The 28,000-nt window shown below is 40.8% G+C and overlaps 1 protein-coding gene across 1 annotated transcript; it reads right to left on the bottom strand.

Annotated features, from left to right (window-relative positions):
* On the bottom strand, window positions 1-27,989 carry LOC137260769 (uncharacterized). Its single transcript, XM_067798343.1, has 3 exons — window positions 27,885-27,989; window positions 8,852-9,767; window positions 1-1,241 (listed from the first exon to the last, which is right to left on the bottom strand). Exons 1-3 carry the CDS (start codon window positions 27,987-27,989, stop codon window positions 1-3), a joined length of 2,262 nt encoding a protein of 753 aa, XP_067654444.1.
* Between the last annotated feature and the right edge of the window lie 11 nt (window positions 27,990-28,000).

The following is a 28,000-nucleotide window of genomic DNA, read 5'->3' as shown; positions in this document are numbered from 1 at the left end:
TTAGTCGTGACTAACATGGTACTGTAAAATGCGTGGTAGTATATCACCTTGTTTGTCAATAATTTCCATTGCCATGGTCAACGCCTCCTCGCCAGTGCTAGCGACCTTGACATTGTCCAAACCCTGTGTCCAGGACCTGTGATAATTGGTCACCTTGTGGTAGGAGTTGTCCAGAATCACGTGTGGAATCCCCAACAACACGGACAAAATATGACCATGAAGGCGATCAGCTATGACCACACGTCCTCTCTGAAGAAACAGAAGACCATTAGTAGCCATATGAATGGTCATCTCCATTGTGGACTGGTCCTTAGCTGTTGGCCACGTTTGGAACCAGTCAGCCACGTGAACAGTTATATGTTGGGGAAACGTTGGTAGTTTGTACCCGGCTGTCTCTTCGTCTTGTCTCTTCAACCACAGAATGTCAAAAGTTGGTGGAACAAAGCGGGACAAAGCTCCCATCTGAAAAGCCATATCAGGGGCGAGGATACGTTTAGTGTTGTTTAGGAGAGAGCTAATCTTCTCCAGTGAGGTCCTATCTCTGATCAATAGCGTAAAATCTTTATGCCCATTATATATTTTTGCTAATCGGTTTATTTCTGACTCGTTATATCTTAACCAGATGCTTTGCGGGAAACAGATGATTTGATGATCAGGGAAGGATTTTATCACCTTTTCTCTTATTTCGTCAGTTTTTCGATACGCAAACATATTTCCTCCACCCTGAAAAAGAATTACAACTTGATCTTTCGGGTATTTTTCACTTATCTTCACAGACTGGCTTATTGTTCTAGGGCATTTGCTAGTCAAACAATAATAGATAAGTTGCATACCGAGGTTTCGTAGAAGGATAATTTCTCCAGTTGATATAGCTGGGTCTCCTTTGTTTTCGTAGTCCGCCACATCAAATAGAATAGCATATTTCTTTGCACCAAATAAGTCCTTAAAGATGTTTAAATGTATTCTTTGAGCTTCCTTGATGACGTCGTTGTGAGTATTGAGTAGGGGTGACAGTCTGTCTGTATCATATGGATGGTCGACGTATTTCAATGAGAGAAAGTCTTCGAGTCCATTCTCAGGTTTGAAGTGTAGATGACGTGAATTCTGGTATTCGTTTACGCTGAGTTCTGGCCGTTGTGTTAAGGAGTTAACCAAAGTATCCCAGTGAAGCTTTGTCAGGCCTGTAGCCGCGCAGAGTAAAGTAAAGGGCAGGAGAAACGTTGCTACTCTTTGAATTGTACCTGAAATATAGGAAATAATGACAATGAGAGAGGGGAGAGAGAGAGAGTCACAAATGTCGGTAGAACAGGACATAGGACACTATCTGAACTACATGCAGCAAGCTAAACAGTGTAATTTAAACACCTCTCCATCATTTATCATACAGACCAATGTTTAATTTGGAGTCTCGACTCTATTTTGGCACCTGGCCACGACGTTTAGGCTCCCTTAGTAGATCCTCATGCTTGGCACTGACGTGATGAGGACCTCGCTTTTGCATTCCAAGTACACTGTCGTCAGAATTGTTTTCGGTGCAGGCAGCAGTGCTAGGTAGTCTACATATTATCCTGAAAGTTCTTAGTGGGTTCGACTAGGCAGTGTTTCTTGGGAAAAGTCCCATTAGCTGCCTGGGCGGCGTGTACAAGGGGCAAGGGCCCTGAGCTGATGTTGAGCTTTACCATGAAACATAATTGCCCATTTATCGCGCACATTTTACGTGCACAATGAATGCTTGAAGCTTTCATTCAATCTCCCTATCATTATTACCACGGATAACCCAAGCTGCCTGTCGGGCGCTACAAGGTTATAGTCACACATCTTTATCCCACCGGGTACCCATTTTATGCTGGGCGATGATGAGACCAACACGGCCACTCATCCGGGAACTGCGCGCACAGGACCACACGCCACCGTCATGTAACAAAGACTAATGAGCTGTGTAACGTTGGGGCACTGCATCTCTTACAGTGCTCAGTACAACTGGAATAAACACGCACGAACACACTCTGACAAACAATGCAACATGCCTGGATGATATATATATTTGTCATGACTGAAATGTTGATCCACTTTTATAGATTAATTTATTATGTGAAAGTTCCCGACATTATTGAAGTGTAACGATTGTTGTTAATCCTCTCAATGCTGCCGTCGAACCCATTCGACAGGAGTGCAGGATAATGACATCTCCAAATAAAACTTGCAATAATTATTCAACGAGTCGGATTTACGTGTCATATGAATTATGTATGGAATGTACTAATTCTCACCTTTTTAAATATATAATGTTCAATACGTTTATAGACCTTAAAACGAAACGTCCGCGAAATAAAAATGAGATCGCCGAATTTCTCGGCACGCAGTCGAAAATAACGGCCATTGTTGACGTCCAGTGCACCACGTCGTGTGGTACCCAGACTAATATTTTTTCATAATGAAATATTTTTTGATAGTTTAATCAATATTTTTTGTTCCTTGACGAAGAGAAAGCCCACAAGTTTCCCATTTTCTAAAAATTGGTAACTTTCGGCTCAAATAATTATAAACAAAACCAATCTCAATCATCGATTGGACGAACAGGAACGATCATGGCAACGGCGGTAAACAAACAACTCCACATGTATCGTGATGCCGAAGAAAATGTGCCATCCTTTTGACATATCCAACTATTTTATCTGGAATTAATTACACGGTGTGAATAGGTAAATGTTAATGTCTCTGCACAGAAATTACCAGATTTAGCGATTTTATTTTGATTTTGTTTGATAAACTTTCCAACATTCACAAAGTTGACAGCCGTTGATGACCCGAAAGGGCGTGGCCAAACTCGCGGTCTTTCTAAGTGACAAGATACGAAGGATGTTTGAAAATACGCGTTCATAAGCAGAATCTGAACACATATACATTGAAAGAAAACCACTCAATACCTATATAATGCACATCATGAAACAATATCACATTATTTGTAATTGTACCCACCCTTGATGAAACCGGAAGCACGTACACGGCATGGCACTCGTGGAAGTAAAATATGAACGAGTTGGAAAACGACCATTGATACATTTTCTAAACTGATTCAAATTCCCGTAAGATCCATACTATACACCAGAATTACCTTTCAGTCATCCTCAGTTATTTACTGTTAGTTGTGTTCAATAGCAGTTGTCATTTGTTGCTTGTGTTGTAGTATTTCTCCTCAAGTTAGCCGTCGATGTGTTGATCTTTACTTTAGCAAATCCGAAGTCGATGACTTTCGCGGTCTATTTTTTTCAAAGAATGTTCTGACACGGGGAGACTTACAATAACAATAACATTATATTGTTCTGTGTATATCATCACAAGAAGTACAATTTTGATGATTGAAGATGTCATGAAAAAAATCATTTTTCCTTTTGCAGAAACGAACGAAACCAGAGCTAGTGTGAGAATGTAACGTACAGTAAATGTATTTCATAAAAATTAATTACTGCTTAGAAAACAACTGTCATCGTCTTTGTGAATCAGTATTTAATTTAGACATTAAAACAGCTAAACATCACATCTTTTGTTCACGAATTTGGAGCAAAATTGAAATTATTTTGTTACTCCAAACAGCTGAGCTTTCGGAGTAAATTCTACCTAGTATAATGCAGGTAATGTTTCAGATCAAATTGTTTGACGTATGTGCATATTTGTATAAAAAAAACCATGTCGTGTGGCTCAGTCCGTGGCTCCAAACAGCTTTTAGATATTGCACTAGTGCAATCTGAACTGCAAAATGTACCTCATGTTTATGGCCATACTTTTTACCTACTTGCAGTGTATATATTCATGTTTTACTGTTAAAACAGACTTCATCTGGGAAACAGACTGATGATCCAAACTCTTGGAGCAGTGATTACACTGACAGTGATTGAAAGACAGACTCATTTTTTCTTGTGATGAAATTTCATGAAGTAATATGAAATTATCATACCAGACCTACAATAATTTTGTTGTAGTGATGTCTTGAATATGGAATATCAAAACTACAAGTGACAGATAATTAAGTGTTGAGCAGGAGGTGCAACCTGTGTTAGTCTGTGGCATCAAGGTAATCATGTGGTGGCACCAGGGACAAGTAGATATCTTTTTTCCTAATACTGAGCTCTGCAGTGAGTGTTTTTTGTTGTCCAGTTTGGAGCTATTCATTATGATTTCAATTTAGATTTTTTTCATTGCCATATTTATATGACAAAGACATATATATCAAATGCTTCCAGATCCTAAACGAAAGACTGCTCAGTCCTTGGCATTTTGCTATTCAAAGAAGACTGGTCTTGATGTTTCTTGTTTTATGATGGTTTAGGCTATTGAACACTAAATAATTTTAGTATATCACCATCAGACACTTCAGCAAACAGAAACAATCCTTGAAATTTCAATAGACTCATTTCATATTGTGACATTGCTCCTAAACCCAGGAAAAGACAATAAGGTAGAATAATATATATTTACAAAATATGAAGCCTGTTTACTTTCACCAGAGACAATATAACTTATTATGCGTATATGGTTTCTTTTTTTATCAAATGAGAACATTTTCAGATAAATATACTGTACTGCAAGAACATAAATGACATTAGTCATGTATGATTCAAAATAATTCAGTAAACAAAGTGGTACTGTTGAAAACAAAAAAAGCTCATCACCCATTTGTATTTAATTTACATTTTGGCACGATATTATAAAGAAATAAAATACACAAAATAATATGTAACATCTATCCATATATTTTATGGCATACATGTAGTTGTATGAAAGAATTGTGTAAAATTGTCAGTTTTCAACACTACTGAAAGACATTAATTAAAATTTGGTTATTTACACGCTGCTAATGCATTGACAGACTTTAAGTGTCTTTGCCCTTGTCTATTTTGGAGAGAAAAATAATTGTCATATTATTAATATCAATTAACATATGAAAATATATGAAAAGATTTAAAGTTGTAACCAGTTATGAAACATAAAGCATTGACAAATCTATCATAAATATGCAACAAGAACGTTAATTCATTGCATAAAATTATGAATGTAATTCAACTTGTTCTGAATTTTTCCAATCGTAATATGAACACAATATTTATCAAATCATCTCCGATTTCATGTGAAACTATAACTGAAAATATATTTTAGTTTATAAAACATGTATACTGCAGTTCCTACTACACTAAGTTGTCACAAAAAGAAAAGCATGAATGTTATTTTGAAACACAAATGCCACGCCCATATCCGCGCACCTGTTGTTGAGAATGATGTTTGTAAACGTTTTTGTGTCGGACCATGTGAAAAAAAGAATAAGCTGGGATCAACATGCATCACACTTATATCTTTGCTATCTTTATATTCAGTGGACAATAAAGTAATGTGCCTCATATGAACAAAAATTCAAATAAAGATACTGAAAAACTGCATGTGCAGTTTTGATCGACTACTGTTTCCGGGTCATGGGAGCATACAAGGTCAAACTGGTTCGCCTATGTGCGAATTATATAGTCAAAAATACACCAAGAAAATTCTATGAGCTCTGATTAATCATTTTAAACAGTTATTTGTGCTAAAGTTGGGTTTGTCAGAAGAAATATCTCCAACTTTTCTGTTAATATTCAATAACAAATGAATTTCATCAGGCAATCCCTGTCTGTGACATCACATCCGGTGACCTTTCCATTTACTAGAAAACAAGTTAAATTTCACGATCTTAATTTTCGTCTGTCTCTCCTCATACTAAACGGAAAATGATACATGGAACACTTGTAGAATGAGAAATTCTCCCTCTTTCGCCAGGTCTTACACAGAAGAGTTCTGTAATCTTTCTTCTGACCAAAAAAGCTATATTTTATGTAGGAGTTGGACGAAGCGCGCCATGTTTGTTTTTCGTACGTGTAACACGATCTAACACGGTCTTTTTGCGGGTTTGTGCAAAACGCATTGAGCCATAACACTTGTAATTTGCACTCATGAATGTTTATAAATTATGTATTTTATCCTGCTATTTTCATGACATGACACGTTTGAATAAACGTAATAGTGCCATTTCAATAAGACCTGTCATGACATCGAAAATATGATTTGTTTACGACGAACGTTTTCGATTATTTTTTTTTCAGAATTAATTTTTAATTTGTCGTCGCGCGGATATCTGCCGATACAAATATACGAAATTAAAGTCAGATACTTATGAAATATCAGTAGTAAGAATATTGAAATCGGTTTGCGATAACTGGACAATCTATACGGCTCCTAATATAAAACGCATCCGGCTGTCAATCGAGCAGTTCAGTTAAATTCAATAAAATTTACTTTATTTATGTTTGTCTTGTAATTAATATCTGTACGTTTAAAATTATCTGGATATTTTTTGATAATAATGTTTATTTTTGTATCTAGTATTAATGAGCTGAATATTTTTCAGTTGTTCCTTATTTAATGACACACCGACTGTTTGAAATCACCCACCCTCTTATCAGCGCCTTATGCTGAAATTAATTCAGCAGGCTAAAGGTTAAACAAACTGACGCGAAATGGTTGACCCTATCTCACGAAATGACTGATTTCACAATCAGACTGTCACAAATGCATGCTGGAGATTACCAATCTTCTGTCGCCTTGCGTCTGAATGTTAACCTGAGCAAGATATCATGGCTTGCAGCTCGTTGCAACCAAACGGGTATAACAAATGACCGTTCCCGTACAAGCAGACCTCGAGTTACCACTGCAGCCACAAATCGGTAGATCCTGGTACTACAGTCACGGGTGAGAGCACAACAGCTAGGGTGCCTGGACTTCAGAACATATCCGGTCAAACTGTACGGAACAGGTGGAAAGGGATTCGTCTGAGAACAAGGAAACCCGACGTCGGGGTCGTGATACGCCGTCACTATCACGCTCAGCGCCTCCGTTTTATAAAAGTATCTACTTGGTTGTATAGACATTACCTTCTTCTAAACTTGTGTAAAATTTCATGCACTAAAGTCTATCTGTGGACGAGTTATAAATGTTTGAAAATACAATATTTTCGCTACATATTTCTCGTCTATGCGTTTCTTGTTTAGGAGCCATTTCGTACAATGACTAAGAGGTTAGCCATTTCGTACAATGACTAAGAGGTAAGCCATTTTGTGCAATGACTAAGAGGTCAGCCATTTCGTACAATGACTAAGAGGTCAGACATTTCGCGTCATTTTGTGTAACAAGAATCGATATACTTCAGTAATTTCATGAAATTTCACTTCACAAGTTAATCTACAAAAGTGGATCACAATTTTAGCATCAGTTATTGTCACTAACAATTAACATTGTGGCCGCGACTGTTCACTTCAGCTTGGCTTTGAAGCATTTACATATTTGTAATGAGGAGGCACACGTCATTGTCGTAAACTACCCTGGATACCGAATGACAGCACCGCATGACCTACCTGGATAAATTCGTTTAACACGGATTTTCATGGTTTACATTTTCCGGGACATTTACACCAAGCTCTTACAATAAGTAACCTTAGACTGATGAAGTTTGATGGACATTCTCAACTCAGAAGGCAAAAAAATCCCCTGTGATCCTCTTCGCAATTTGCAACAGCAAAACATCAAGATACTATGTCATAATAATTGAGTAACTTTTCGTTGAGTTTGTTTCGAATCCGAACGGATGCATAATATCGCTGTTAATATCAACGTGATCATTGCAACATCAATCAGTACTGCTGTCACTGTCACTGCACACAAAGAGACTGATTGAGTTTAGTTCTACGCCGCCTTTTAGCAATATTCCAGCAATATTACGCCTGGGACACCAGAAATAGGCTTCACATATTGTTCCCAGGTTGGGAATCGAACGCGGGAGTTCGGTGTGACGAGCGGACGCTCTAACCACTGAGATACTCCACCGCCCCATGAGATGTGAGGACATCCCATAACAGGTCACATCAGATCAGATCATCGACCACTCAGTAGAAGAATCTAGCGATTGCAGTTATTTTACATAAAAATATTTACGAGAAATAATTCTACAAATACCTAAAAAACGAACAAAAGGTGCTTCTGAACTGGTGTATGATAAGCGATATCATAACATTTCCCATGGTCAAACATTAAAACCATGTATAGACGATGATTGTGATTTTTTCAATTTACAGTCTGTAGCTGTCGATGGGAATACGACTTGTGAAGCTTTTCCACTTTACGTGATCAGAATGCACATGTCAGCTGCCGCTTCAATGATCTGGTAAACTCTGATTGATCCGTAACAGGTAATCGGAGAACCTCAGATACATACTCAACCCCAAAAGGTTGAGTTCCATCCAAATATTCAATATTCAGCTTTCAGTAGTATATGAATCACAATAAAAACTGTTAAATGCTTTATTATTGAAAATTGGGATGATCCTTAACCTTTTTCGTTGAATGTATGTTTAGCGTAAGCGAGAAGTGAAAGGAATGAAAATTTCTAATTCATCTTTTAGAGTGTTGAGAGACACACAGCGTCTGTATTTTATGTGAGGACACATATCGTTTAAACAACGCGCATCTGTTGTTAGTGACGTGTTCCTAGTTCGTTCGCAGAGAACAAACTCATTTGATGGCAATCTGGCGGAGTTTTGACAACAATGGAAGTTTTACAGAATGCTGCAAAGAATTGTAAGAAATTTGATCTCTTAAACTAAATCATATAATGGCATAATTAACATTATTACATAGATATCAGCAGTAAGATGCATTATTGTAAGCAATATGTTAGCACTGTTACTGCGTCTGTGATACGGAGTTTCTGAGGTGAACTGAAGTTACTGAGTTTTAGGAGTAACGAAGGCAGACTGTTACCGTAAATACAAACCTTTTGTGGTTACAACAGAAGCGGTCCTAGATGGACTTTGGACTTGTTTCGTCTTTATGGTGTACAGTACGAGGCCCACGCCAGACACTAAAAGGCCTGTGATGTTGGTCAATGTTATCTCCCCTTTTCCAAACACACACAACAGTAGAACAACTGCAACCCTTTTAAAAATGTTGATGACGGCGTGAGTGACGACAGAAACAGACTTTAACACCACTGCGATTGATAGATATGTGTATACGACGTGGAACACGGCAGACGATGTTGCTAGCATCCCCATTTTACAGAGGGAAGATTCCTGGACCAAACACGGAAGAGTCACCATCAGCAGCAGGACTCCTGCGGTTGGAATTGTTACGACTTTTGATCTGGTCTCCAGATGGTGGCCATTTTGGAACAAATGCTTCATTGAAATATTACGAAATGCGAGAGCCAGGTTTGAAATTAGTGCCCACAGAAGGCCTTGGGACAATGCAGCGTCTTGGAATGGGTTTCCAGTGAAAAGGATGGCCCCTGACACGATCACCGGTAACGTTAACAGCGATGAGATTGGTAAATGGACAGAGAGCACAGCCCTCTGTATGATGGCACTTGTGATTGGCTCCAGCATTTTAATGGCGAACGTTGACGAAGCGTGAATCATGGAAAGGCTGTAGTTGGTTGCTAGTGTAGCTACCGCATGGCCTGCTACAGTCATTGCCTTGTGTCGCTTTGAAGACGTGACATCTTCCTTCACCGTCATCGTCAGCGTCAACACACACAGCGATAACTGAAGCATGGACACCAGTATGAAACCCGTTGCACTCTCTTGGAGAAGGGAAAGATAGCCTTTAGCACACTGATGACAAATGAATGCTGTAATGGTCCAGCACATCAATATGGCCGCCAGTCGACCACAATCTTGCACAGTTTGCGTCTGGAATAGAAACAAACAATGAGTAAAATTTGACAGTGTATTAAAATTAATCCAGGAGTGTTTATATCATCAGAGCCTGCAATAACACTATAGAGCCATAACATTTCTTTAGAAAAGAATGCATATAAAATATGAAAATCATCAATATATAGTCTTCCAAAAAAGAAACTTGACATGCTGTTTTTGAGTTTAGTTACTGAGGATATATCATTGCTCATGTACAGTAAAACCATTTTACAAAAATTTCCCAAACGTGATTACCTAGAAAGTGTCAGGTGAAACCAAAGAGAGCCATTAAAGCCGCTTGGTCAGAGTAAAATGGCAGTATCTGGTGTGACCACCATGAGCATTGATAACAGCTTGGTTGCTGTGACCCATAGAAAAAGATGACGAATGCTGTCTTGAGGAATGTTTTGATACTCTTGCTAAGTGTTGTGTGCATTTCTTGTTGCATTTCTCTGAAGTGCCGGGTTACGCTGCCGCAAGCGCCGATCAAGAGTGTCTCAGAAATGTTCAAAGGGGAACAAGTTGGGTGATCGAGAAGGGCAAGATTACACCTGAACATTGTTTTGGTGAAGGAAGTCCTGTCAAACACGTGCTACGTGAGGTCGAACGTTGTCATGCTCTAAAGACCAACCGTTGACGTTGATGAAGGTAACGACGCGAAGTTGAACTGGTCTTCTGGCAAAACGTCTGGCTTCCCATAGCCAGCTGCGCACTGTTAGGTCGGAGATTCGGAGCAGTGCAGGGATTTTGAATGTTGTGGATTATGCGGCTGTGATGTTTGTTCGCAGATGTCTGAGCCGGATGTTGCAATCCTAGGCGGCGGTGGTACCTCTGGGTCGACCTAACCTCTGTCTGTCATGAGAACTCCCAGTATTGTTGCATCGGGTTCATAGGTTGGGATGGTCTGCCAGGACACGCTTAGTTGTCTTGCCACCCTATATGTCCGTCCTTGTACACTGAAAATGTCTTTGAGGTTCTGTCATTCTTTTCATTCTCTTGTCGTCTATAGTGGCTTAAAGTAATGCATGTGGAGTACCTCTGTGGCTTTTTAACGCTCAGGGTGATGCACAAGTCCAAGATGAACGTGCATTTCATATAGGTTGCGTTGCAGCGATTTCCTACAGACGTGAGTGTAAGGTTAGTTTTTATTCAACGTTTATTTATTTAACCATTCTTTCGATGGCAACCATTCCCCAACATCTTGAGATTCAGCATGGATTGGTTTGTGCCAAATAGTTTCCAAATTTCTTTTTTCCAATGTCAAGTTTCTTTATTTTAAGTATATATTTTAATTGTGTATGATGGACCGATTTGACCTCAAAACATCCTAAAGTATGCTTCCAATTTTCCCAACAAATTATTCTGTTGGAAATATTGCATACTCGACACTGAATTGTTTTGCGATGGGATTATCGATAATATAAACCAAGTGAACGTGTATCTGTATTTGATGGTGACTGTCGCTAGCATTCTGCCACTGAAACTCGTGTGTGAAGACAAACAAGAGCATGTTCATGGCTTTTGTAATCAACTGAGCATTCTTGTAGGATAATCCTCGATAATCTCTCCTAATTAGGTTTGGATGTTTTTGTTAAAATAGTGCTCTCAAAATCGTGTATATAATTTGTAAGGAGGGTCGGTTCAAGATAAACTAACAGCAATATCAAACATCATATGCTAATAGTGACCTGTAGCCAGAAGTCAGTGTGATTGATTGACGACTGAACTTTGGCTGCATAAATATGATATCACACATTCACGTTTTTTTTCACATTTATGAGAAATTCCTTTCAATTTTTCTGTGATTTTGAATAAGAAACTGAATAAGAGAAATAATCAATGTGTCACGATCAAAATTTAAATTTCGACAATGTGTTACCGAGGAACATTTCTCAGTTGTGTAGTTGGAAAGGAACTTGAAATAATGAGAAGATTGTTGAAATTTCGAAAAGTATAGTGTAGAACATATAATTATATACATTTGGCATTTGGTCAAACATATGCCCTGTGTCCTTTACATTTATTACCTCAAAGGTGGAGCCTGCATTTGACCACTAAACTTCATTCAAAACCATGGTCACCATGGATAACATTGTTAGACAGAGCATCAAGAATAACGTATATGTGGCAAATCGTCAATTAGTACTATCACAATACATATATCAAACGTACATTCATAAATAAATCCCAAAACGCTTTTAGTTGAGGTAATATATCTACAACAGTCGCAAAACCATATATGCAAGGTGACTTTGCTTTGCATGTCTAAATTTGTTGGTTGTTAAGCATGAATTCAAAAGAAACACGCTCACCATGTTGTATGTTGTGATGTACAGTGAGAGCGTCCTTTAGTTCACACCTTGCTGCCAGTCGTGACGTGCACAGTGTGTGGAGACACGCGAGAAAGAGGCTACGAATGAGATCGAACTTGCAATATCAACAAATCAAAGGCGCTGTCGAGCACACACCAGCCCTCCAACGGGAACTGTAGTACACCACTGTAAAGTTTGATATAGATGGGTCAATAGGTAATACTATGTCGGTACATATTAACATATTATTATAAATAAGGTTTCATTGTTTTAACCCTTCGGAGCTCTATCGTACGCGTGTTGAAAATATTGAATTTAACACCAACATTATTACCTGAAAAACTGAAGGTTATTGAAACTGTATGTCATTTGCTGATAGAGTCCATACCTTAGAGGTTTGTGATTATTTCTGTTACATCAGACATCACATCATTCACAAAAGGTATTAATGAACTGCGCGATAATCATAATGAACAATTGGGAATTAGAGGAGTTGGTGTGTTCAACCTCATACTTAACGTTACAAGGCTTGTGTACCAACACGCGGGTGTAAGCGATGGCAGGGCAAATATTTAACGTTAGTCCAAGCGACAAGATGTAACTAAGGATGTAGCGCACATTCGGTTATAGCCTGCACGCTTCCCGTCACTAGATGGATTGTTAATGCGAAACGTGGTGTGAATAAACACCATTTGTCCAAATTTCATTACTTGCACAAGAGTCAATGTGTCCAGGCTAACAGACCCTAGGCAGCAGACGTGGTCAGTGAGGGGATGGGGAGGTACAAATTCACTTTTTATTCCCTGTCACGGGCATCGCCTTTCAGGTCACGGGTGGAAAACAAACCAACGAATGTTTTTCGGTGCCGGAGCTGCATTAATATCAAGATTATAGATCCCCACACAACTGTTTGTCTGTGTGAGTTCATGTTCATTTACTGTTACTTCAATTCATTTAAATGTACGCGTGTACGCTCCTGGAGTTATATAGTCACACGTCAGTATAGGACCCACTATATAAGAGGTCTAGACACGCAAATAGCAATGGAAAGTTTGCAAGGAGCTGTGATTTTTTTCATCTCAAAATTGTCTCCGATTTCATTCTGACAACGTCCCTCCTGGCTGCCAATATTTAAATCGTTGATCGGACAAGCTAAGCTGTTACCTGTCCATAAGCAAGTTTGTGATTATAACTATTCAAATAAAAATGAAAATTGATCAGTCAAATTTTGTCAACCCAACATGTTCGACGTTTTCTTCTGAGCTAATTGAGAAGCTGTGTTTTCACTTTAGTCGATATATTTAGGGAAGTTTGATATCAAATAAACACAGCAACTTAGCGTTTACCGATGGATGTGCTCGACGAGAACACACAATGCAGCAGATGGCGAAAACAGTGACTATTGTCGTGTTATCGCAGGATAGGGTGTGTTTGTTCTGTGAGATCTGGAGCGTTGGGGTAGCGTTATACTTTCATAGTGTTATAGTTTTGCCCAAAAATGATATCGTTTAGCAATATCCTTACATAAAACCAAATTGAACACACAAATAATCTAGCTTGTTTCATGTCTTATGCATACAAAATGAGAGAAACGTTAGAAGTATAGTGTGCTCTAGACTTTCGAAGATTCACTGTCTGACATATGCAATGTGCGCTCTCTGACACTTGTCATATGTGCTCTAGATACTTGATGCCGTCCTTTCTGACACTTGCAACTTGTGCTCAGACACCCGAAGGCGCACTCTTTGTCACTTGTAATGTTTGTGTCATCCTTAAGGGTATGTGAGCGCTTAACACTTAAAAGACGCTCTCTCGGACACTTTCAACATGTGCTCTTGACACCCAACGAGATAATCTTGGACGTGCAATATGTAAGTGTGTAGAGCAGACACCCAACGAGATACTGTTGGACGTGTAATGTGTAGGTGTGTATAGCAAACATCCAACGAGATACTCTTGGACGTGTAATGTGTAAGTGTGTAGAGCAGACACCCAACGAGATACTCTTGGACGTGTAATGTGCAAGTGTGTAGAGCAGACACCCAACGAGATACTCTAGGACGTACAATGTGTAAGTGTGTAGAGCAGACACCCAACGAGATACTCTTGGACGTACAATGTGTAAGTGTGTAGAGCACACACCCAACGAGATACTCTTGGGCGTACAATATGTAAGTGTGTATAGCACACACCCAACGAGATACTCTTGGACGTACAATGTGTAAGTGTGTATAGCAGACGCCCAACGAGATACTCTTGGACGTGTAATGTGTAAGTGTGTATAGCAGACACCCAACGAGATACTCTGGGACGTACAATGTGTAAGTGTGTAGAGCAGATATCCAACGAGATACTCTTGGACGTGTAATGTGTAAGTGTGTAGAGCAGACATCCAACGAGATACTCTTGGACGTGTAATGTGTAAGTGTGTAGTGCAGACACCCAACGAGATACTCTTGGACGTGTAATGTGTAAGTGTGTAGAGCAGACACCCAACGAGATACTCTTGGACGTGTAATTTGTAAGTGTGTAGAGCAGACACCCAACGAGATAATCTTGGACGTGTAATGTGTAAGTATGTAGAGCAGACACCCAACGAGATGCTCTTGGACGTGTAATGTGTAAGTGTGTAGAGGAGACACCCAACGAGATACTCTTGGACGTGTAATGTGTAAGTGTGTAGAGCAGACACCCAACGAGATACTCTAGGACGTACAATGTGTAAGTGTGTAGAGCAGACACCCAACGAGATACTCTTGGACGTGTAATGTGTAAGTGTGTAGAGCAGACACCCAACGAGATACCCTTGGGCGTACAATATGTAAGTGTGTATAGCACACACCCAACGAGATACTCTTGGACGTACAATGTGTAAGTGTGTATAGCAGACGCCCAACGAGATACTCTTGGACGTGTAATGTGTAAGTGTGTATAGCAGACACCCAACGAGATACTCTGGGACGTACAATGTGTAAGTGTGTAGAGCAGATATCCAACGAGATACTCTTGGACGTGTAATGTGTAAGTGTGTAGAGCAGACATCCAACGAGATACTCTTGGACGTGTAATGTGTAAGTGTGTAGTGCAGACACCCAACGAGATACTCTTGGACGTGTAATGTGTAAGTGTGTAGAGCAGACACCCAACGAGATACTCTTGGACGTGTAATGTGTAAGTATGTAGAGCAGACACCCAACGAGATGCTCTTGGACGTGTAATGTGTAAGTGTGTAGAGGAGACACCCAACGAGATAATCTTGGACGTGTAATGTGTAATTGTGTAGAGCAGACGCCCAACGAGATACTCTTGGACGTACAATGTGTAAGTGTGTATAGCAGACGCCCAACGAGATACTCTTGGAGGTGTAATGTCTAAGTGTGTAGAGCAGACACCCAACGAGATACTCTTGGACGCACAATATATAAGTGTGTATAGCAGACGCCCAACGAGATACTCTTGGACGTGTAATGTGTAATTGTGTATAGGAGACAACCAACGAGATACTCTTGGACGTGTAATGTGTAAGTGTGTATAGCAGACGCCCAACGAGATACTCTTGGACGTGTAATGTGTAATTGTGTATAGGAGACAACCAACGAGATACTCTTGGGCGTACAATATGTAAGTGTGTATAGCACACACCCAACGAGATACTCTTGGACGTACAATGTGTAAGTGTGTAGAGCAGACACCCAACGAGATACTCTTGGACGTACAATGTGTAAGTGTGTAGAGCAGACACCCAACGAGATACTCTTGGACGTGTAATGTGTAAGTGTGTATAGCAGACACCCAACGAGATACTCTTGGACGTGTAATGTGTAAGTGTATAGAGAAGACACCCAACGAGATAATCTTGGACGTGTAATGTGTAAGTGTGTAGAGCAGACACCCAACGAGATACTCTTGGACGTGTAATGTGTAAATGTGTATAGCACACACACAACGAGATACTCTTGGACGTGTAATGTGTAAATGTGTATAGCACACACACAACGAGATACTCTTGGACGTACAATGTGTAAGTGTGTAGAGCAGACGCCCAACGAGATACTCTTGGACGTGTAATGTGTAAGTGTGTATAGCAGACACCCAACGAGATACTCTTGGAGGTGTAATGTCTAAGTGTGTAGAGCAGACACCCAACGAGATACTCTTGGACGTGTAATGTGTAAATGTGTATAGCACACACACAACGAGATACTCTTGGACGTGTAATGTGTAAATGTGTATAGCACACACACAACGAGATACTCTTGGACGTACAATGTGTAAGTGTGTAGAGCAGACGCCCAACGAGATACTCTTGGACGTGTAATGTGTAAGTGTGTATAGCAGACACCCAACGAGATACTCTGGGACGTACAATGTGTAAGTGTGTAGAGCAGATATCCAACGAGATACTCTTGGACGTGTAATGTGTAAGTGTGTAGAGCAGACATCCAACGAGATACTCTTGGACGTGTAATGTGTAAGTGTGTAGGGCAGACACCCAACGAGATACTCTTGGACGTGTAATGTGTAAGTGTGTAGAGCAGACGCCCAACGAGATACTCTTGGACGTGTAATGTGTAAGTATGTAGAGCAGACACCCAACGAGATGCTCTTGGACGTGTAATGTGTAAGTGTGTAGAGGAGACACCCAACGAGATAATCTTGGACGTGTAATGTGTAATTGTGTAGAGCAGACGCCCAACGAGATACTCTTGGACGTACAATGTGTAAGTGTGTATAGCAGACGCCCAACGAGATACTCTTGGACGTGTAATGTGTAAGTGTGTAGTGCAGACACCCAACGAGATACTCTTGGACGTGTAATGTGTAAGTGTGTATAGCAGACACCCAACGAGATACTCTTGGACGTGTAATGTGTAAGTGTGTAGAGCAGACACCCAACGAGATAATCTTGGACGTGTAATGTGTAAGTATGTAGAGCAGACACCCAACGAGATGCTCTTGGACGTGTAATGTGTAAGTGTGTAGAGGAGACACCCAACGAGATAATCTTGGACGTGTAATGTGTAATTGTGTAGAGCAGACGCCCAACGAGATACTCTTGGACGTACAATGTGTAAGTGTGTATAGCAGACGCCCAACGAGATACTCTTGGAGGTGTAATGTGTAAGTGTGTAGAGCAGACACCCAACGAGATACTCTTGGACGCACAATATATAAGTGTGTATAGCAGACGCCCAACGAGATACTCTTGGACGTGTAATGTGTAATTGTGTATAGGAGACGCCCAATGAGATACTCTTGGACGTGTAATGTGTAAGTGTGTATAGCAGACACCCAACGAGATACCCTTGGACGTGCAATATGTAAGTGTGTAGAGCAGACTCCCAACGAGATACTCTTGCACGTACAATGTGTAAGTGTGTAGAGCAGACACCCAACGAGATACTCTTGGGCGTACAATATGTAAGTGTGTATAGCACACACCCAACGAGATACTCTTGGACGTACAATGTGTAAGTGTGTAGAGCAGACACCCAACGAGATACTCTTGGACGTACAATGTGTAAGTGTGTAGAGCAGACACCCAACGAGATACTCTTGGACGTGTAATGTGTAAGTGTGTATAGCAGACACCCAACGAGATACTCTTGGACGTGTAATGTGTAAGTGTGTAGAGCAGACGCCCAACGAGATACTCTTGGACGTGTAATGTGTAACTGTGTATAGCAGACATCCAACGAGATACTCTTGGACGTACAATGTGTAAGTGTATAGAGCAGACACCCAACGAGATACTCTTGGACGTGTAATGTGTAAGTGTATAGAGAAGACACCCAACGAGATAATCTTGGACGTGTAATGTGTAAGTGTGTAGAGCAGACACCCAACGAGATACTCTTGGACGTGTAATGTGTAAATGTGTATAGCAGACACCCAACGAGATACTCTTGGACGTGTAATGTGTAAGTGTGTAGAGGAGACACCCAACGAGATACTCTTGGACGTGTAATGTGTAAGTGTGTAGAGCAGACACCCAACGAGATACTCTTGCACGTACAATATGTAAGTGTGTAGAGCAGACTCCCAACGAGATAATCTTGGACGTGTAATGTATAATTGTGTAGAGCAGACACCCAACGAGATGCTCTTGGACGTACAATGTGTAAGTGTGTATAGCAGACGCCCAACGAGATACTCTTGGACGTACAATGTGTAAGTGTGTAGAGCAGACGCCCAACGAGATAATCTTGGACGTACAATGTGTAAGTGTGTATAGCAGACACCCAACGAGATACTCTTGGATGTGTAATGTGTAAGTGTGTATAGCAGACACCCAACGAGATACTCTTGGACGTGTAATGTGTAATTGTGTAGAGCAGACGCCCAACGAGATACTCTTGGACGTGTAATGTGTAACTGTGTATAGCAGACATCCAACGAGATACTCTTGGACGTGTAATGTGTAAGTGTATACAGCAGACACCCAACGAGATACTCTTGGACGTGTAATGTGTAAGTGTGTAGAGGAGACACCCAACGAGATACTCTTGGACGTGTAATGTGTAAGTGTGTAGAGCAGACACCCAACGAGATACTCTTGGACGTGTAATGTGTAAGTGTGTAGAGCAGACACCCAAAGAACAGGCTTTGACTATGCATAGGCACAGGTAAACAACAATTTGGACAGACTCCAAGCTTGCCTCTGGGAGATGTTTCCAAACAAAACATGATTTAACGAGAGAAAAACTACAGATACTAAAATTCATTTACGAAATGTTATGGTCATATGTAGTGAATGGGAGTAACAATATACGGCAAAAGTAAAGTTGAGTTTAAGATACATGTCTATTCACAAAGCAAATAGACCTTTAGATTCTTGATGGTACTCAAAGCTTGAATGAAAGGTGCCAGGAGACCATTTGACCTGAAATATTAAACTCCACAAACAGCGAAATGAACTGATTTGCTTCATACAAAGGAATAATGACTTGATATACCTCATACCTTCAATTTTGTAGAGCTTTACTACAAGCTGAAAACTGTCGCCTTTATCATTTTCTACATTCCTGAATATATTGAAGACATTTCTTACTGAATAGGTATCTGATGTGATAGTTCACGGGACCAAACGCCGGATTTTACTTCATACATATAACCCAAATACTTTGGAGAGATATGCAATGATCGGATTTGCTGCTGTATGTACAAGCGCCAGTGCCATATAGGCTGTGACATGAGTTCAATATTGACGCCTCATAGAGCATTCCTATACGTGTCATAGGTGCTGAAATGTCAGAATTCTTTCCACATTTACTAAGGTTTGAAATACGGACATTTCCTTTGGCGGGGAAACATTTGAAAATCTGTACATTTTCCAGTGTTTTCATAGAAATGGTATGAATCACCATGGATATCGAGGGTGTATATGTGAACATGTGTTCATATTACCGGTACTAAAGAAAGATGATCACAATGTAAATTACTGGCTTCACGTCTTCATTTTTACCTATGTTGATATTTTTGCTATCAGGATTCATTAAGTCTCATTATGAGGACACAATTACGATGTTATAGTCATAGTAATTGTGTCCTCATAGTAGTAAAATAGCTTCTCATTCCAGTCTGATTATTATTCGCTCAAACACAAAACGGAGAAGAAAAAACATACCTCGAGGGTTTACTATATTACTTTGGAAACAAGGAGTGCGTCAAGTCTATTCACACAACTGACGGCGACACGGGGATTGACCAAACATCGTTGAGAACACCAGGAGCCACAAACCAACATGTCACCTCATCCCGAGTTGGGCAAGAGGCGTTGTCAAAAATACACCATACACCATCCACGCCATCGGTGCATGTTTACACAACTATAGAAATGCCGCAGCTGTCCTACTTGTCTGCCGTCGTCCTTGACTAATGAGCAGTGTTTCGAAACTGAAATCTAGACCCCTGCTCAAAAGGAGCACTATGAAGTACAATGCATGCTGATATAAAGTCCGAATCGTTCTGACACTGAAATAAGACGAGGTAGTGAAAAAAACTAGATCATCCTTATGACATGTTATACATTTTGGATGCCTATTTTTGTATAATGATCATTCACCCGCCGAAGGATTAGAAGTATATTCCGAAACCGCCTGTTCCTAGTAATGCAGAAGCCAACACCCAAGTTGGCAAACAGCCCGTGGTAATTGTCAGAAAGTATAATGAATTATGATAACTGTTGTGCAGCTCTAGACTTCAGGCAGAAACCTGCTTTCAACTCCAAACAGTAGTACATCGGTAGGAGGAGGTCAAGAGCATTTGACACGAAAAGTTTAGGTATATATTTGGTCTTCAGCAACCAATGCTTATTGTATATAGGTAGATCGGGTAGGCAGACTTGGTTGACACATGTCATCGTATCCCAGTTGAGTAGATTAATATTGGTTCATGCTGTGGATCACTGGTTTGTCTGGTCAAGGCTTATACAGACCACCGCCACATCGCTGTAAAATATATTAGTATATTGGTCAGTGAAATGTTTAACAACAAATAAACACACCAACAAAGAATTCGATTGTGTTTTTCCCTTTTCCAAATCACCTCACAGTGTAACCACTGACATATATCTGAAACCCCACAGATCACCTTGCATAGCGAGTCCATTCATCAAGGTCATCAAAAATACATATGTTTACATATGTACACTGGCTGTTTTCGCCAAATGTCCAAATTGTTGACTCTGTTCTGTGTTTGTTCGGAATACAATTTCTTAATTTTTTTACCTAAATGTTAAGAAAATAATGTTTAATCAGATTTACCTCAAATGTTAAGAATACAATTTCGTAATTATGTTTACATTAAATGTTTAAAATTCAAAATCCTGATCATATATATTCACATCAAATGTTTACTTGTTGTGGTGATTTAGAAGCTTTATTGTTGGGAGCAAGTTCAACCTAACTTACCGCCTAACTGGGTTGTACTAGACCTAGAACTACACTTGACATCTCTCACTGCATATTGTTGAATCTTGAGCAGCTAGTTAAAACGAACTCGTGCTGTGGCAAAGGATATGATGTGCCTTGAATACAATGGCCCCCTTGTTCTGGATGCACGTACCGTTAGAAACCACATACCTCTCCTATGTCCTCCAATCAACATTGTCATGCTGATGCCCCGTTCACGTAATGGTAGACAAAGAGATCACTTGTTTCTTGTAGATAGACCAGGTTTGACTAGAGACAAAGAGACTACGTGTTTCCTGCAGATAGAGCATTTAGACTGAGAGGGGATTTCGTATTAGTGTCCTAGAATATCCATGCGACACTACGAAAAAAATACCACACTTATGCATCATGTACAGGGGGACCTGGGCTTTCAACCTGGGTAGCAAGTATAAGCGTTACAAGAAAGTTTCAAAGACAGACATCATTCTTATGAACGAGTGGCAGTGCTTTTATTAATAGCGTCATTATATGTTAAGTGTTCATATTGTCCATCTTGTCTGAGTCTTGCCGCTGAATACCACCTCAACACATCTTCACTTTTTACTTCTGTTTTTCTGGAGCCTTAACAATAAGGCTTTCCCTTCATTTCCTCTCCATCTTTAGCCAGGTAACCGATTCTTTGGGATTTTCCTTTTTGATTTTACAGATCAAAGGCTTCATTTCATGTGTTGCCTACTTCCTAATTGGCTATTGTGTCCTTTGACCTTAATTCTTTTGGTCACCTGTTTTCCATATTGCTCCACTAGCTGTTGGTGAGCTGGAAACATCATTTCCCTGTCTCAGGTATGGCCATTTTTTCAATCTGTTTTCCGTCTGCCTCTTTATTTTATAAATCCCTTTAAAAAGGTTCAAAATGTTGAAATAATAATAAGATAACCGTAAAAGTAATATTTAATTGATAATTATATAAACTGAGTTAAATATATTAGCTTTATAACTGCTGTATATTATAAACATGGCCCTAACCATGTGCTTGAATTTTTGTTGAAAGTGCAGCTTGAACCCAACTTGAACTCTATAACTTGATGTTTAAATTATACAACCCTTGCTCTTGCTGTGCTGGAAACCTCTTTTCCCTCTCTCAGCCTTGTCTCAGCAACAGTTTCATCCCTCGCATCAATAAACTATCATATCATCACCACTGTCTTGTCGTCTTGAGCAGCGGGCCAGATCCAAACCACAAAAAGCCGACTACAAACGCACCGCTATTTCTCTAAACACAACGCATGGGGGGCACGTGCACAACGCAGCAGGCTGCCCCCATACGCGTGCATGGGGTGTCATCAGTATTGGTGCATTTTCAAAACATTCACTATTATCACATCAATATTGAATGACTCAGATATATCTCCCATTTGTCTTCAATCGTAAATTTGATATAAAGCTGTGTAGTTCGAGATACTCCATGCCAATAAGGAGATCTATGATATGATGAGACTTAACCTTAGGACACTCAATGTTTTCAATGTGTTTCCACCTACCTGCATACTTCCGCCAATCAACAACTTGTCCAGTAACCCCAGTTGTTGTCAAGGCATATATTGTAGTATTGACCGATCCATCCAAACTCTCTAGACCAATCTGAACTGACATGGTGTCAAACATTTCATGTTGCCCGTTGAGGACATTAACAGAAACTTTCTGTGACGGACCAGATAAGCCTAATTCTAAGGCTGCATCCCTGTTGGTATAAGTCTGTGTATTGGCATCATCCAATAGTGCATTAACAATATTTTTTTGCTTCCATTCTTAAGAACTACTGGCAGTGTTCTCAGTGATACCAACATTGACCTGCTGGATCAAGTAAGGACATTGTAACTACAGATGGACACTGTTTGTCATGTTGTTTTTGATTTTCAGTTTCTGTGGCTTCACATCGTTTTCTTGAGTGAAGAAACCTGTTGTGTCGTTCTACGATTACAACGTTTAGCCTGGTGGTTAGTGCCAGGACATCTGACGCAAAGGTTTAATTTTTTCGCAGTTTCCATCTATCGGGAACACTCATCAACTTGTATTGTTTACACTTCCAAATGTGATGACTGTTTTTACAGAGAGCACGCTCAACTCTCATGTCAGTCCGTCGATCACCCAAGAAAGAACGTGATTTGCTCTGACCTCTAGCTATAGTCTTTCCCTTCTGGGGTAGACAATGCAATGTTTCTGATGCCATAACACTAAATTCAGCTTCACCCACTCACGCAGTGTTTCTACTGACTCTTGGCGTTCTCGATCAAATACCCATCTGTGATAATCAGTTAACATGGACTTTCTTCAGTAACTGATTGTATAATGCTCCACTTCCTAACTCCTCTAGTCTGTCAGTATCTCTAAGAAACCTGCAAACATCTCAATATCCTTAACATTGCCAGAACGAATGGGCCTAAAGTTGGACACTTCTTCCAACTGTAAGGTAACTTGGCGTCTTTTGTCACCATACTTCCTCTCCAATCTATCTAGTGCTACGTCATATGCAGAAGATAACAGGAATTGAATACAGAATTGATAACGGGAATATGCTTTCCTTTTTCAACCCTAAACAAACTAGATATTCCAGTTCTCCCACTGCTAAATGAGCTCGTATCTGACCTAGCTTGTGCTTGTACTCCATTCCCAGTTACTTCCATTTCGGTAATTTCGTCTGTAACTTTTGTCATGTCATTTCTATCTCCTGTTCTTTGAAATGTTACAGACAATGACACTCATATTTCGATAGCCCGAAGTTAATAATCATTAACTATTTCAATTGCATTTCTGATTTCTCTCTGGTTCTGAACACTCTGTTCATCAATAAAAGTCTCTCAAGATTATTGGTTGCTTTAGTAATTGCAGATTTTGCGTTTAAGTTCTGCTATCTCGGCTACATAGTCACGACCATCATGGTTAATCTGTTTCGGTCCTGTTTGTGACATGTTTCAGTGTGCATGATTGACTAACTAATAGTGATCTAATCACACTGTACAATTGTTTGCTACCAAACTTCAGTTAAATTTACCTTATTAAGCGTCCACACAACAACCACTAAAGTGCGAACTGAACACTATTCCCAAATAAGACTTAACACTAAACTAAACAACCGCGCTCTGCTATCATTTTTGTTACCCAGTGTTCTATCAAAAATAAACTCTCGAGAGTCTTACACATACAATTGGAAGGGGTCATCAAAAACACAACCGCACCCGTCCGAAGTTCTAACAAACTGTTTTAAAGATTGCTATCGGGGAAAAATCGTGCAGACTCAACTCATCTTTCACGAAGTCAATAGTGTTTGCGTTAATGTTCGTAACAAAAACAAACAAAAACGCATGCGAATATTCTACGTTCACAAACACAGTTCCTTCTCCTGAACACATCGGTAGGTGTGTTAACATGTAGGACCATCAGTTGAAGTTAAGCACCGTCGAGCTCGGACAGTCCTGGGAGGGGTGACCGTCTTTGTCAGTTGGACTCCTGAGAGTTTCTAGGACTTGAGTCCTGCCCCACAACGAAGCACACGAGAAACATGTGGTCTCACCTTAGGCAAGTGAGTTTGTTCCAATTTGCCTCTGTTTACCCAACAGTAAATCCTGTGGCCAAAACCTTCTAGTGTCTGAGAGGTAGCTAGGGTTATCCGGGGTAATAATAATCAGATTCTGATTACAGCGTCCAGTGAGTATGATGGATACTAGGCGCTATATAATTGAATCAGCATGAGTATTATGTCACATACGAAGGTGAGTGACCATGTGGGATAGCCAGACAAGAGGACTTCCGGATGTCAGATAGGTAGGTGTGCTAACATGTGGGATACCCACAAAGAAAGACTTCCATATATCCAAACATTTCCATATGTCAGATACGTAGGTGTGTTGAGATGTGGAATACCCTGACGGGAAGAGTTCCACATATTGAAGACTTCCGTATGTCAGATAGGTAGGTGTGCTAACATGGGGGATACAGAGACATTACGACTTCCGTATGTCAGCTAGATGGGTGCTGACGTGTTTGATACCCAGACAGGAAGACTTCCATGTATTGAGAACTTCCCTATGTGGTGGCGAGTGGTCCTGTGCATAGAGCTCAGGTCACCATCAGTTGAAGTTAAGCACCGTCGAGCTCGGACAGTCCTTGGAGGGGTGACCGTCTTTGTCAGTTGGACTCCTGAGAGTTTCTAGGACTTGAGTCCTGCCCCACAACGAAGCACACGGGAAACATGTGGTCTCACCTTAGGCAAGTGAGTTTGTTCCAAGTTGCCTCTGTTTACCCAACAGTAAATCCTGTGACCAAAACCTTCTAGTGTCTGAGAGGTAGCTAGGGTTATCCGGGGTAATAATAATCAGATTCTGATTACAGCGTCCAGTGAGTATGATGGATACTAGGCGCTATATAATTGAATCATCATGAGTATTATGTCACATACGAAGGTGAGTGACCATGTAGGATAGCCAGACAAGAGGACTTCCGGATGTCAAACAGTTAGGTGTGCTAACATGTGGGATACCCACAAAGGAAGACTTCCATATATTCAAACACTTCCGTATGTCAGATACGTAGGTGTGTTGAGATGTGGAATACCCTGACGGGAAGAGTTCCACATATTGAAGACTTCCGTATGTCAGATAGGTATGTGTGCTAACATGTGGGATACAGAGACATTACGACTTCCGTATGTCAGCTAGATGGGTGCTGACGTGTTTGATACCCAGACAGGAAGACTTCCATGTATTGAGAACTTCCCTATGTGGTGGCGAGTGGTCCTGTGCATAGAGCTCAGGTCACCATCAGTTGAAGTTAAGCACCGTCGAGCTCGGACAGTCCTTGGAGGGGTGACCGTCTTTGTCAGTTGGACTCCTGAGAGTTTCTAGGACTTGAGTCCTGCCCCACAACGAAGCACACGGGAAACATGTGGTCTCACCTTAGGCAAGTGAGTTTGTTCCAAGTTGCCTCTGTTTACCCAACAGTAAATCCTGTGACCAAAACCTTCTAGTGTCTGAGAGGTAGCTAGGGTTATCCGGGGTAATAATAATCAGATTCTGATTACAGCGTCCAGTGAGTATGATGGATACTAGGCGCTATATAATTGAATCATCATGAGTATTATGTCACATACGAAGGTGAGTGACCATGTAGGATAGCCAGACAAGAGGACTTCCGGATGTCAAACAGTTAGGTGTGCTAACATGTGGGATACCCACAAAGGAAGACTTCCATATATTCAAACACTTCCGTATGTCAGATACGTAGGTGTGTTGAGATGTGGAATACCCTGACGGGAAGAGTTCCACATATTGAAGACTTCCGTATGTCAGATAGGTATGTGTGCTAACATGTGGGATACAGAGACATTACGACTTCCGTATGTCAGCTAGATGGGTGCTGACGTGTTTGATACCCAGACAGGAAGACTTCCATGTATTGAGAACTTCCCTATGTGGTGGCGAGTGGTCCTGTGCATAGAGCTCAGGTCACCATCAGTTGAAGTTAAGCACCGTGGAGCTCGGACAGTCCTTGGATGGGTGACCGTCTTTGTCAGTTGGACTCCTGAGAGTCTCTAGGACTTGAGTCCTGCCCCACAACGAAGCACACGGGAAACATGTGGTCTCACCTTAGGCAAGTGAGTTTGTTCCAGTTTGCCTCTGTTTACCCAACAGTAAATCCTGTGACCAAAACCTTCTAGTGTCTGAGAGGTAGCTAGGGTTATCCGGGGTAATAATAATCAGATTCTGATTACAGCGTCCAGTGAGTATGATGGATACTAGGCGCTATATAATTGAATCATCATGAGTATTATGTCACATACGAAGGTGAGTGACCATGTAGGATAGCCAGACAAGAGGACTTCCGGATGTCAAACAGTTAGGTGTGCTAACATGTGGGATACCCACAAAGGAAGACTTCCATATATTCAAACACTTCCGTATGTCAGATACGTAGGTGTGTTGAGATGTGGAATACCCTGACGGGAAGAGTTCCACATATTGAAGACTTCCGTATGTCAGATAGGTATGTGTGCTAACATGTGGGATACAGAGACATTACGACTTCCGTATGTCAGCTAGATGGGTGCTGACGTGTTTGATACCCAGACAGGAAGACTTCCATGTATTGAGAACTTCCCTATGTGGTGGCGAGTGGTCCTGTGCATAGAGCTCAGGTCACCATCAGTTGAAGTTAAGCACCGTGGAGCTCGGACAGTCCTTGGATGGGTGACCGTCTTTGTCAGTTGGACTCCTGAGAGTCTCTAGGACTTGAGTCCTGCCCCACAACGAAGCACACGGGAAACATGTGGTCTCACCTTAGGCAAGTGAGTTTGTTCCAATTTGCCTCTGTTTACCCAACAGTAAATCCTGTGACCAAAACCTTCTAGTGTCTGAGAGGTAGCTAGGGTTATCCGGGGTAATAATAATCAGATTCTGATTACAGCGTCCAGTGAGTATGATGGATACTAGGCGCTATATAACTGAATCATCATGAGTATTATGTCACATAAGAAGGTGAGTGACCATGTAGGATAGCCAGACAAGAGGACTTCCGGATGTCAAACAGTTAGGTGTGCTAACATGTGGGATACCCACAAAGGAAGACTTCCATATATTCAAACACTTCCATATGTCAGATACGTAGGTGTGTTGAGATGTGGAATACCCTGACGGGAAGAGTTCCACATATTGAAGACTTCCGTATGTCAGATAGGTAGGTGTGCTAACATGTGGGATACAGAGACATTACGACTTCCGTGTGTCAGCTAGATGGGTGCTGACGTGTTTGATACCCAGACAGGAAGACTTCCATCTATTGTGAACGTCCCTATGTGGTGGCGAGTGGTCCTGTGCATAGAGCTCAGGTCACCATCAGTTGAAGTTAAGCACCGTCGAGCTCGGACAGTCCTTGGAGGGGTGACCGTCTTTGTCAGTTGGACTCCTGAGTTTTTCAATACTTGAGTCCTGCCCCACAACGAAGCACACGAGAAACATGTGGTCTCACC

Source organism: Haliotis asinina, chromosome 14 (genome assembly GCF_037392515.1).
Source record: "Haliotis asinina isolate JCU_RB_2024 chromosome 14, JCU_Hal_asi_v2, whole genome shotgun sequence".
NCBI lineage: Eukaryota > Metazoa > Mollusca > Gastropoda > Lepetellida > Haliotidae > Haliotis > Haliotis asinina.
Note: the sequence above shows the minus strand (reverse complement) of the source record. Positions and strands in the feature narration are given on the sequence as shown.

Bases quoted from the DNA above. Each gene is read 5' to 3' on its own strand.
- LOC137260769 (XM_067798343.1), bottom strand. From the start codon at position 27,989: ATGTTTCTCGTGTGCTTCGTTGTGGGGCAGGACTCAAGTATTGAAAAA. The intron at 9,768-27,884 runs GTGCTTAACTTC...TTTCTATTCCAG, and splicing joins AGGACTGTCCGAGCTCGACG to ACGCAAACTGTGCAAGATTG. The intron at 1,242-8,851 runs GTTTGTATTTAC...CCTATATTTCAG, and splicing joins TTCTGTTGTAACCACAAAAG to GTACAATTCAAAGAGTAGCA.